Source organism: Sphaeramia orbicularis, chromosome 3, assembly GCF_902148855.1.
Source record: "Sphaeramia orbicularis chromosome 3, fSphaOr1.1, whole genome shotgun sequence".
Lineage (NCBI taxonomy): Eukaryota > Metazoa > Chordata > Actinopteri > Kurtiformes > Apogonidae > Sphaeramia > Sphaeramia orbicularis.
In genome coordinates this window covers 5762725-5775070 of record NC_043959.1, presented here as the reverse complement: position 1 = coordinate 5775070, position 12346 = coordinate 5762725, and the positions used below count along the sequence as shown (strand labels likewise).

Here is a 12346-nt window from a genome sequence, read left to right as displayed (position 1 = left end):
TCACAAAAGCAAGGACAGGATGTGATGAAGATGAATGTGTTTACAGCTTCTTTTTGGCGTTATATGAAGAGAATCGGGGGTTGGGTTCATCTAAAGTGAACTCATGTGCGACCTCCCTCACACCAAATTTCAGTCAGACGGTGATATGATCTGAAATGTAGCCTGTTGAAACGCTGGGTTGATAAAATGCGCAAAACAGACCTCTATCCTCATTAAACTTTGACAACAGAAAGAGAAAGTAACTATGATCAAAAAAGAAAAGTACAAACCAGCAAAAATACATCTTTTTACATCCTATAACACTAAAATTCTGTTTAAGTTTTGAGTTTTTTTCCAGTCTGTGTGAGACGCTTTTCTCCATGAAGGATCTCATCTCATCCATCTGTTATCCATTTACTCAGAGGTGGAGTTAGTCCAACCCCCTCATACACACACACACACACACACACACGGAGTCACTGAGGCAGACATACACATACACAACTACATCTTTCCCGCCTTGGGTTCGGCAGTAAACTGTCCTGTTGGTCCCGTTCAACATGGATCTGCTGGATGTTATGCTGTTTTTGGCAGTGACCACATGCACAGTGAAAGGTAAGCTGCATGATACCACCTGACAGAACGTATGATCTCCTTTTTGCTGCATGTTTTTGTTCCCTAAATGTCTGTAGTTGATCTTTAAAGGGCTCCTGAGAGTTTTACAAGCATCATTTCTATTTTATGTCCATTTAACATGACTTTAACATGATTTTCACATGACTTTGCAGTTATGACCTGGTTCTGAGGTTTGCTGTTGGCTGCTTTTGGGTTAAAGAGGAATGAGGAAAGAGAAATATATATACATATATATTCTCCCCTCATTCCTCTTTTTGTCAGATACTTGGCTTTTCTGCTCTTGGAAACTGCTGTTTTATTTATTCAACTTTTTTTTATTTAACTCTTAATAACCAAGGAAGTCCTTTGAGAATGCTTTCTCTTTTTCCCTGGAGACCTCTTCAAGAAGGCACGTTTATAGTCCACAAGAAATGTAAAAAGTCAAACATGACAATGCTGTACAGAACCACACAGATAAAAACAACAGGTTAAAGCAAATACAAGAGGGAAAATGGAAAGGTACATCAGGTGAAATCTAGCCTGGAACAGCAATTACACTGTTCAGTTGTAGTTGCAGTCCCTTAAATGAGCTCTCAGATTTCCAACATGCAGACTGGTGATGTTGATGTTCAAGTGAATCATGTAATATAAAGAAAAATAGGAATTTTTTGCATCTGTAAAGAAAAAGACTAATATCTCAGTTTATATAGTGCATTTTCCTTGGAAAGTATTCAGTATGTCAATCCCAAAAGCATGTAACAGGACACTAAACAGCTGTGAGAACCATCAGTATCCTGTTGAACAACTCCAGGGGCCTCCATATGTCATCTCAAATGGCCCTTAAAAATTTATGTTTAGGGGTCTGAAGGGGATTCAGCAGTGGACAAAACAAGATTTGTACTACCTTCTGAAAAAAGGCATGATGTGGAGGTCAAAAATGGTTTATTTCATTCAAAACCAATCTGTCAGAACTGGATTGTGAAGAAAAAAATAATCAAGAAAAAACAACAGAACATTAATACTAAGTTTTGGTGATAACTTCACTTTTATCAAATAAATACAACTTCATTTGAACATACTTCATATCAATCAATCAAGTTTTATTTATATAGCGCCGAAGCATAACACAACTTATCTCATGACACTTTACATATCGAATTGGTCGAAACCAGACTCTGAGACCAATTTACAGAAGCCCAACAGAATCCTCCAGGAGCAAACACTTGTGACTGGTGACAGTTGCAAGGAAAAACTTCCTTTTAACAGGCAGAAACCTCGAGTAGACCCTGACACCTGGAGGATGGCCATCTGCCTTGACTCATAGACTGCCTGGCTGTCATGAGGGACAAATCTACTTTTTTGTATCTTCCATGTGTTACGTTTTGTTTGTCATTCTATGGACATCCTATGTTTGCTTAATATATGACCCAGTGTTTTTCAACCTTGGGGTTGGGACCCCACATGGGGTTGCCTGGAATTCAAATGGGGTCGCCTAAAATTTGTAGTAATTAATAAAAATAATTTTTAAAGGTATCAGAAATGTGTGTGTGTGTGTGTGTGTGTGTGTGTGTGTGTGTGTGTGTGTGTGTGTGTGTGTGTGTTGATTAATTAATCCTAACTGGTGTAAAATGCAGTTTGTCATCTTTTCATGGTCATAGATTTGACCTATTTGGACGTTCAGAAGCTCCTGAAAATTGATTTGGGAACTGCCACAAAAAAGCACTGGGTAATTAAGGGTTAAATATGTATTGGAATTAAGCTTTTTGCACCTTTGAATGAGATTTTGAAAATTTAGCTTTAGATGCAGAAACAATGATGGAAAATGAAAAGCACATTGGTATTGGTTAGCATTATCTGTTTAGTTATTTTTTTCTGACACTGGAAAATAACAATAGAATAACCTCTAAGTGTCTGTTCCGGAGAGAATACAGAAGTCAGCTGTACTGGACTGAACAGGTCTGCACAAAGGTCAGCTTTTATGACGGTGGGACTCAAACAGGTACAATTACATGGTGTCACACAATGTAAGATGATGTAGGATGATAATTGTATGGACTATGAAACTTCAAATGTCCATGGAAAATTTGCGGAGGCCGCGCGTTCAAAGTGCGCGCGCCCGTCCCCTGGGCACCGCAGTGAAGACACTGACCCAGCGCTGCACAGACCAGGTCTACTGATGGAACAGGACCCGCGGGCCCGCAGCAGGTGGATGCTGTATCTGATTACTGAGGGAGGGGTCCGTGGACACGCCAAAACGGACCGGACCTCCACCTCTGCTTCCTCCTCTGTTTCCATCGCGCATCAGATGAGAGGAGGAGAGAGGAGGGGAGCCTCAGAGCTCAGGCAGAGGGAAGGGGGCGGGGCTTTGAAGGGAGGCAGGTTGTTCATGTTCAAACTTTTACTAAGTGCTGTGAGAAATGCCACATCGGTAGGTATAGCTTTAAATAAGGAGTTAGAAAAAAGGGAGATATGACAGAAAGACAGATACAAAACATAAACACATATAAAAAACAGGTATTGCACATACTGCACTATTTTACAAATACACATTTGTAAAATAGAGTATTTATAAGAGCAATAATAATAATAATAATAAAATAAGAGTACTGAGAAGTAACAAGTTATTGTACAATTGAATTAGAATTAAAAGTACTGGGGTGTAGTTAGCAGGGGGAGCGTGAAGTTGGTTCGTTGCGAGTTCCGAAACGAACCAGTTCCGTTTTCGAAACTCGGAACAGGTTTCAGTTCCATTTAAGGATCCAGATCCGTTTAAGGATCCAATTCCGTTTACGGATCCAGTTCCGTTTAAGGATCCAGATCCGTTTAAGGATCCACTTCCGTTTAAGGGTCATGGAACTAAACCATGCTCCGACCTCCAAGCACCGCTTAGTGCCCTCCAAGCCCGGCTCCTGTGGGGCTTGGAGCTGCTCTAACCCACAGTGAACCGGGAGACCAAGACGGTCCTCCACGGACCTCAGATCTAGTTCTGAATTATGCTCTCCATCAGGTCCGACCCATAAATTAAAACACATTTGCACTCTGTTGCTGTTTATACTTTCTTTGATGCTGGCAAACGTCATTTTATTTCACTTCATTTATGCCAACCCCAACTCCCACATCGCCTCGTTATGCCCTGCAGGAAGCAGGCTCCAGGCTTCTAGCACCGGCTCGCAGACGTGTGCATTCAGCCGCTGTGACCCGGTACACCACGCCGCAGTACGGACCTCCAAGCTCCAGGCTTTTCGTCAGCTACCAGCTACACTTAAATTAAACGGACCTCGGAAGTCCAGTCCCGTACTGGTTATGAATATGCTTTCTCGTATCTGCTTATTCGGAACCAGTTCCATTTAAGGATCTCAGATTCAACACAATGGACAGCGCACAACAGGACCTGTATCAATTTATTGATAATAACAATAATAATAATAATAATAATAATAATAATAATAATAATAATAATAATAGTGGATTGGATTTATATAGCGCTTTTCTATACACCCAAAGCGCTTTACATTATTGACCCATTACACAAAAAGGCCCCATAGGTTTTGACCGATAAGGCAGAGGATGTGATTAATTGCAAAGAATTACCTTAATTTTATCACAACACACTAAAAGATAGGCCTATTAATTTTTATCAGAATTAAAATTCAGTCATTAAAACATTACATCCAGAGAATAACATTCAGCAAAGCAACAAACAAAAATGCAAATCAAATAAAATCACAGCAAACATGCACACCAGGAAACTATGCTAGTTCAGGTGTCTTACCTGTCAGCGAAAGGACATGCGCGTGTGGGCAGCAGAAGGAGGGGGAGTGCTGCAGGGAAATCAGAGCCTGGTCCCAGCAACAGCCTAGGATCTAATACGTAATCTGGGGTCAGCGCTGGCATGAAGCTCAAATCAGCATGACAATGAGGACACTTAGAGCCCCGGCAACTAAAGCTGGCCATGCACACTAGCTGAAGAGCGATGAGGAAGGGGTGCGTAACAGCTGCAGGTAGACCCACAAACAGCTCTGGGTGGGTAATAAGGTAAGCAGAAGAGAGGGAGCAATAAAGCCCTGACCACATGCTGATCTATAGCATGCTGCTTCCACGAAACCCACCTGAGACTGAATGATGATACGTGGACTACCCACTATATCTTATAGGCTCTGTCGGTGCCACCCATTAATCACCTACCGGTGCGCACCGACATGCCACACTTATATTACACTATATAATTTTTTCCCCTTAACTTTAAACATGTCATAAAGTTCTATAATCATACCGTTCAAGGAAAATATGACAGAATGACACAATAACTCTATTCAACCCATAAAGACCCAAAGCACCGCAGTCCAAAATCATCTGCCGGTCTAAAATGTTTAATAACTTCTTAACCACTAATCCTACCAATACATGCAAATAATTGGTGTAAGTGGTCAAAGTGGAACTTCAAGCCTGGCTTAGTTCCAAGTTCTGTAAACGAAAACTGTTCTCGGAACTGGATCCGCGCCCCGGGTCACTGCTCTGTAAAGAAAATCTAAACAGCTCGGACCTGAAGGAGAACATTATTCGGAACTAGATCCGAGGTCCGTGGAGAGGTGGCTTGGCCTCCCAGTTCACCACGTTTTAGAGCACCTCCCAGCCCCACAGAAGCCAGGCTTGGAGGGCTTGATTCAGGCAAAGTGGGTCTTGGAGGTCGGTGCACAGCTTGATTCTGAGTTCTGTAAACTAAACTAGTTCCAAACTTAAACGGACCTCGGAAGTCCAGTTCCGTGCTGGTTATTAATAAGCCTTCTCTGATCTGCTTATTCAGAACCAGATCTGTTTAAGGATCTTGGAACCAGGTCCGTTTAAGGATCATGGGAATGAGTTTCGTGTGCAGAACTCAGAACCAAGTGTATAGTGCAAAGAGTTTGGGGCTGAGGCAGCAGCCCTGTGGGGTTCCTGTGCTCACCGTGAGCTCAGCAGAGACCTTCTTCCCCATCTTCCCCACTTATGGTCTGTCTGTGAGGAAGTCCAAAACCCAGTTACATGTGGCTGTTGGTACTCCCAGGTCTGCCAGCTTCATAATGAGCTTCACTGGTCTAACTATGTCAAAGGCAGAACTGTAATCCAGGAAGAGGAGCCGAGCATATGTATTTGGATTGTCCAGGTGTTGCAGGATATGGTGAAGTGTCAAGGCCACTGCATCACCCACTGACCTGTTTGAGCGGTAAGCGAACTGTGTCTGGAACTGCGAAGTTGATGTGTTTTAAGACCAGCTTCTCCAGACACTTCATGGCGACTGATGTGAGTGCCACAAGTCAGAAGTCATTTGTTGTGGTTGTCTTTGCCTTTTTAGGGACTGGCACAATAACAGAGGATTTGAAGATGCATGGGACTGTTTCCTGTGAGAGAGATATGTTGAAAATGTCCGTATAGACCTCTGCCAGCTGTTCTGCACAGGCCTTTAGGACCCTTGGTGCCACATGGTCCGGTCCTGAAGCCTTGTGCGGGTTCACCTGCCTCAGTGAGCTAAGGACCTGTGTATGTGTCACCTGAAACGGGGTCTCCTCTGAGATGTGGGGGGCCTTTTAGGGGATGTCTGTGTTGTGTTTGTCGAATCTGGCATAGAAGCAGTTGAAGTGGTCAGGTGGGGGGGTGTTTTGGGTTGTGGTCCTTTCTGCATCTTTCCTGTAGTTGGTGATTGATTTTATCCCCTGCCACATGCTCCTGGTGTTGTTTTCCCCATAGTAGCTCTCAAGTTTCTTGGTATATGTTCTCTTGGCAGCCTTAATGGCCCTTTGGAGTTCATACCGGACCTGCCTGTATCATCCACTGTCTCCTGACTTGAAAGCTGTACGCCAGTTTCTGATATTATTGCGTATATCCACATTAAACCAGGGCCTTTGGTTGGGATGTACACGAATAGTCCGGGAGGGGATGCAGATGGAGGTGCACCAGTCAATGTAGCTACTGACAGTGTCTGTATAGTCATGGATGTTATCTGTGGCTTCCTTAAAAATGCTCGTATCTGTGGCCTCTAAGCAGCCCTGCAGTTCTGCTACAGCCACATCTTCACAGTCTTGAAAGTGACTGGGTCTGCTTTAAGTCTCTTGATGTAGGATGGCTGCAGCAGTATAGCAAGGTGGTCACACTTCCCAAAATGTGGCTAAGGGACAGTAGTATAAGCATTTCTAATGTTACCATAGCATTTATCCAAGATTTTGTCTCCTCTGGTGTTAAAGTTCACAAACTGGTGGAATTTGGGGATGCTTTTCGGGAGATTACAATGATTAAAGTCTCCGACGACAACAGTAGCAGCATTTGGATTCGTGTTCTCATGTCTGCTGATCATGTTGTACAGTTCTTTAAGTGCAATGTCCTCATTAGCCGAGGGGGGAACATATACAATGGTCAGTAGAATGGACTGTAGTTCTCTGGGCAGATAGAATGGTCTACATTTCAGGGTAATATACTCCACATCTTTAGAACAGGACTGTGATATTACCATGTTGTCCGTGCTCCAGGATTGTTTGATGAAGATCGCTGTTCCTCCTCCGCGCATTTTGCCACATTCCTCAGCGTTGCGGTCGGTTCTATATGCTATGTAGCCTGCTGGTGTTATAGCCTCGTCGGGGGTCCCTTCTCTGAGCCCTGTTGCACAGAAACATAGGACGGAGCAATCCTGGATATACCTCTGTGTAGCTAATCGACTGAGTAGATCATCCATCTTGTTTGCCAGAGATTGCACACTGGCGAAGAGTATGACGGGGAGGGTTAGCTGTCCCTTGCTAACCAGTTGGCGGAGTGTTCGTGCTGCTCCTCCTCGCCTGCTGCGCTTCCGTCTCGGCCTCTGGATGCCAGGAGACTCCTCTCCTGCAGTCTGGCCTGACGTTACGTCAGTGTAGCGATGTAGTTCCGGGAGGGAGTCGAGGACATTTACGTCAAAACATCCTCTGTGACTCAGTTCTCGTAGTTGTAATAAGGTCTCTCGGTCATACTTGACATGAGCCCTGGCGTATTGTACATGAAAAGACACTAACGACACTAAAATAATAAGAATGACATAAAATCTGACTCAAAGGGCTACGCTACGTCACACACTGGGGAGCGCCTTCTTCACCCGTAAACCCATAAAACTGATTTGAGATGTGTACAGATAGTACCCACTTAACCATAGTATATGATTTAATAATATTTTAGCCAAAACTGAGGCATATTCTGTTTTGAATTTAGTAGTTATTGCCAATCGTTGGTTACCCCACATGACAGATGGCCACCCCAAATGATGAGACAACCACATGGAGGTAAAAGTCTATTTAAAATGTACACAATACAGTTCAGACGACAGAAAACTGAACATACTTTTTATTCAAACAAGATTTCAGCAATTCAACATTCAAATTTCACAAATTATGAGAACATAAAGCATGTAAAAAGTTAAAGTGCTACACACATTACGTGCCTCAGGTACTTGCTCAAGAACAAACATTTCACAAATGGAGTAGCATCACTTTTGTGGACCCTGGTAGTCACATTGGACAAGAACAATTTCAGTCAAAAAGTAAACAGAGTTGTATGCATGGAATAAAAACAAACTATTTCTAGAGTCAAACACCAACATAGTTGCATGGATGTGTCACAACTCAGCTCTTAGGTTGTGACAAGGACGGAGACATACGAGGTGGTAAATAGTCAAACAGTGATTTATTAAACTAAACTCTCAGTAACTCAATCAAAAACCAAAACAGAATAAACAAAGGAATAGATGAAGCCAGTCAAGGCGAGCAAGGCCAGGTGGACCAGACCAGTATGGGGCAGGATTCAGAACAGAGCAGAGCAGAGAGCTGAACAGACCAGAGAGCGTGAGCAGAGACTGAACAGCAACATTGTGCTGCTTAAATAGGTGGGCCACTTGAGACATGTAGAAATCATCAGGGACTAATCAGCATGGCTCCACCTGCAAAACACCAGACTGGACAGGGACTCCTCATGCCCAACGGGGTCACTCCCCCCCCCCCCCCCCAAAAAAAAAAAGAAAAAAAAAAAGAAAGGGCCTCTCACCCTCTTTTGTCCAGAACAAGTAAAGCATTCCATGGACACAACTCAACAGCAGGAGAAGTGCCGGTTTGGCCTCCTGCTGTTGCGCTCTACCCCCTGCTACAAAAGATGGTAACAGGTGGGATAGCAGGCATTACCCTCACCGGCTGACAACACCCTATCAGAGATCTCACTAGGTATAGGATAGGCACGCTGCTCCGTTACCACGTCACTGCAGGAACCAGACAATTGTGAGCCAGGAATAGAACCATTACAGTTGTCAATGTACTCACCACACTGTTCTGACCTTACCCGCCTCTCAAACTGAGCGCGAGTGGCTACACACACCAGAAACACATCATGTACTTCCTGCACCTTCTGATCAGGTGTTTCAGGGACAGATGGAGAAGTAACAACTGAAGCAAGAGCATCAGCCCGCACATGAGGATAACGTGTATGCCTGGAATAGGCAGAGCAGGACGCATAGTCATCTTCGCGTCTCCCTCAACCAAACTGCAGTTTATGAACTGGAGCAGGTAACATCGTCAACGCGATTCCCCGAACCACAACATAATCCCCAGTTGCCGTACAGTTAGAAAATGGCAACACAGAGTCGACAATAAATGAATGAGATGCACCAGTGTTGTGCAGGACACGTGTCACTGGAATCTGAACATCACTGCCTACCGATTGCCTAACGACATGACAATCGTCAGAAAAGCAGAAGAATTGAACAGCTCTAAACTGCCATTATCCACAGATTCCACATTATCACAGGGCGAGATACAAGAGGAATCACCAAGCTGATTAAAACAGCCAGCATCCACGCGTGATATCTCACAGAATATACATTTTTAACAGGAGTGGCCACAACCATGGGCTTAACCTGTGCATTTTTACCAGACTTAATGGGACACTCTTTCCAATGGCCCCTGCCTCTGCAGTACTTACACACGTCACTGGTTAAATGTAGTGGTGTATCCGGGCTGACAAGAACCAGCCTTGTCCTCTGACATTCTACCTGTTGGGTCGAACCACCTGTCTTCCTCAAGCTCAGTGCCAACACCATAGTGACGGCCTCTGTGCATCAGCACGTATTCATCTGCAAGTGTAGCCGCCTCAGTTACAGTCTTCACTTTGTGATCCTCAATATAAATGACAAGATAAACATTCTATGCCCAGGCCATTTCTCCCCTGTCCTGAACCAACTCTCCACAGAGAAAAACAAAGTGCACACGTGAAAACCCTCGGCCTGACCTATCAGGCACACTGCCACCCAGTGGCCTGACATATCAGTGCATGCCAAAGTTTTTGGACATTCGGACGACCAACTGATGACAATACCCAGCAGCCAGTGTGGCTGAGGGTAAAAACAGCTGTTTAATGACCAGGGGCGTCATGTACAAAGACTTGCGTGGATTTCATACTGAAACCTGCCGTACGCCCAAATCCAGAAAAGTCCGAACGCACAAAAAAATCCAGATGTATAAAACTGAGCGTACGCCCGAATCCAAGTACACTTCCTTTATTCATCCCAATCAGCGTGGAATTGAGTGCATATGTTGGAGTACCTGACTCCTCCCTCTCCACGCCCACATTTAAATATGCAAATCAGCATAAACGAGGTCTGCAGGTGGGATTCCCTCTGGGATTCCCCTGTCTGTATGATCAGATGATGACGTCAAAGTAGACGCGAAGCGGAGGCCAAAACAGGCGGAAGGAGAAAAGAGATGAACTGAGACTGTTTGAGGAAAGGGTCGCTGATATTGTGACACTTTTCTTACAGGGCTGATGCGGATCACCCCTAAGATAAATATATATTTAGTATTTGTGTATCTCACACATTAGTTCATTCTACGGGTCATACAGCAGTCTGATCACAGACAAACTAGATAAAGGTTCATGTGTAATTATGTCAGGATATCAAAGAGGAAATCAATGACTTTGACTCATTTTTAATCACTCAAATTATTATTTTCCAACAATGAGACAGCAGACGGTCAGACGCAGTATCATCCTCCTGTCACAGAGGCTTCTGTTGCCTCCCCAGCGTTAGCCGGTCCTCCGGTCCGCCACAGCCCACTGCTGATGCCCGTCCGACCGGCATGGGTCTGTACTGACCCAAGTCACAAGAGGACATCGTGAGGACAATCGGTGGAGTCAATGAGCGACTGGACCGACTAATAAATGTTCTCACAGACATGAACACTATATTTATCAACCAATGAATTTTATGTCCTTGTCTCTTTATATGGCTGTTGCTGAATGTCCATCCGGGCAGGATTGGCATTGATGGATACAGGGTCTAATTGGTTCTGGTTCTGGTGGTGGATGTGCTGCTCTGACAGTAGGATGACGTGCCGGTGTGTTTATTGTTCTTCTGTGTATCTCCGATGTGCACACCAATCAGAGGAATGACCTTTTTCACATTATTAACAGTTTCTCAGTGTCACCTCTAAGTGTCGCCAATGGTTCCAAAGCACTAGAAACATGCGTACGCCAGCTGTGGACTTGGCGTGAAGGACCGCACATTTCCACGGTCATTTCAGTCTTTATACATCTGAACGTGAGCATGGAAAAGGGCGTACGCCAGGTTTTTGTGCGTACGCACGCTTTGTACATGAGGCCCCAGGTGACCAGGTAAAATGCTGATAAATACCTCATTGTAGCATACAGTCTAAACTGTGTTTTGCCATTGGACTTAATCGGACTCCCATTCTGTAACTCAGCTGTGTTATGAACAATTATCCAAATTTCTTACAATTGGAAAATTTGTCATTATTTTGATTGGGATTTATAAATATGATCTTAAGTAACCTTATAACAGGGCTAAACATGCTAAATAGTGGCCTACCCCTTTAAGTTCAAAATATTACACAAAAAGTCATTCCTAACCCTACTAACATGACAGTTCGAAATACAAATATATAAGATACACTGCATGTTACCAAGAGGTTTTTTTTTTCTCTCTCTTTTCCTGGCAAGATAAAAAAAAAAATCCTTTTTTCAGCAACTAGACCATCATTTTTTACCCAGTCTTATCCAATATTGTTGGGCATGCAACATTAACAAACTTAGTTACTGGCTAGACAGAGGAGCTGAAGCGGGTCCTTCGTGGGCCCGGATAGAACTACGGTAACCAATTCCCTGAAAATTTGGTTACAATTCCGTAAGCATTATGGTTTGAATGAACCCTCAACATTAGCCCTAATTGTTAAAAAAACATTTATGTCCTCCTTCACTGTCAGATGGCACCACATTTTTAAGTTAGTTCACTCGTCCTCCATGTGTGCGAGACATGGCTTATTACAATGTAAAATTCACTTCAGGGTCTACTATACAAATGCTCGGTTGGCAAAGATTTACCCAGACACCAGTGACAGTTGTAATAGGTGTAAGCAGTCTTCTGCCAACCACATGCACATGTTCTGGTCCTTTCTGAATCTCTCTGGCTTTTGGCGCCAAATTTTTGTCACCCTTGCAACAGTGCTTGCACTCACAGAAATATTTAACCCAAGCTTTTAAGATTTATGTAATTTTTTTACATGACAAATTCCCATTTCCTTTTTTTAGATAATTTTGACACAAACCTACCAAATAAACCTTACATAATCCATAGGCATAAAGCCTATTTATTTGAAATGCATAATTCTCAGGTTTATATATGTAGTATTAATAAAGTATAATTACTCTAAATTAATAATAATTTGAGTATTTATTTAAAATACATAGAGTTTAT

The 12346-nt window shown here is 43.4% G+C and overlaps 1 protein-coding gene across 1 annotated transcript in view; it reads left to right on the top strand.

Annotated features, from left to right (window-relative positions):
• The first annotated feature begins 493 nt into the window (after positions 1–493).
• The window catches only part of LOC115412256 (neuronal acetylcholine receptor subunit alpha-7-like), a 107983-nt gene continuing 96130 nt past the window's right edge, over positions 494–12346 (top strand). Inside the window, exon 1 of the mRNA XM_030124659.1 lies at positions 494–594. Coding sequence (XP_029980519.1) covers positions 540–594 — 55 coding nt within the window. The 5' untranslated portion in view covers positions 494–539. The remainder of the gene's footprint in view (positions 595–12346) is intronic.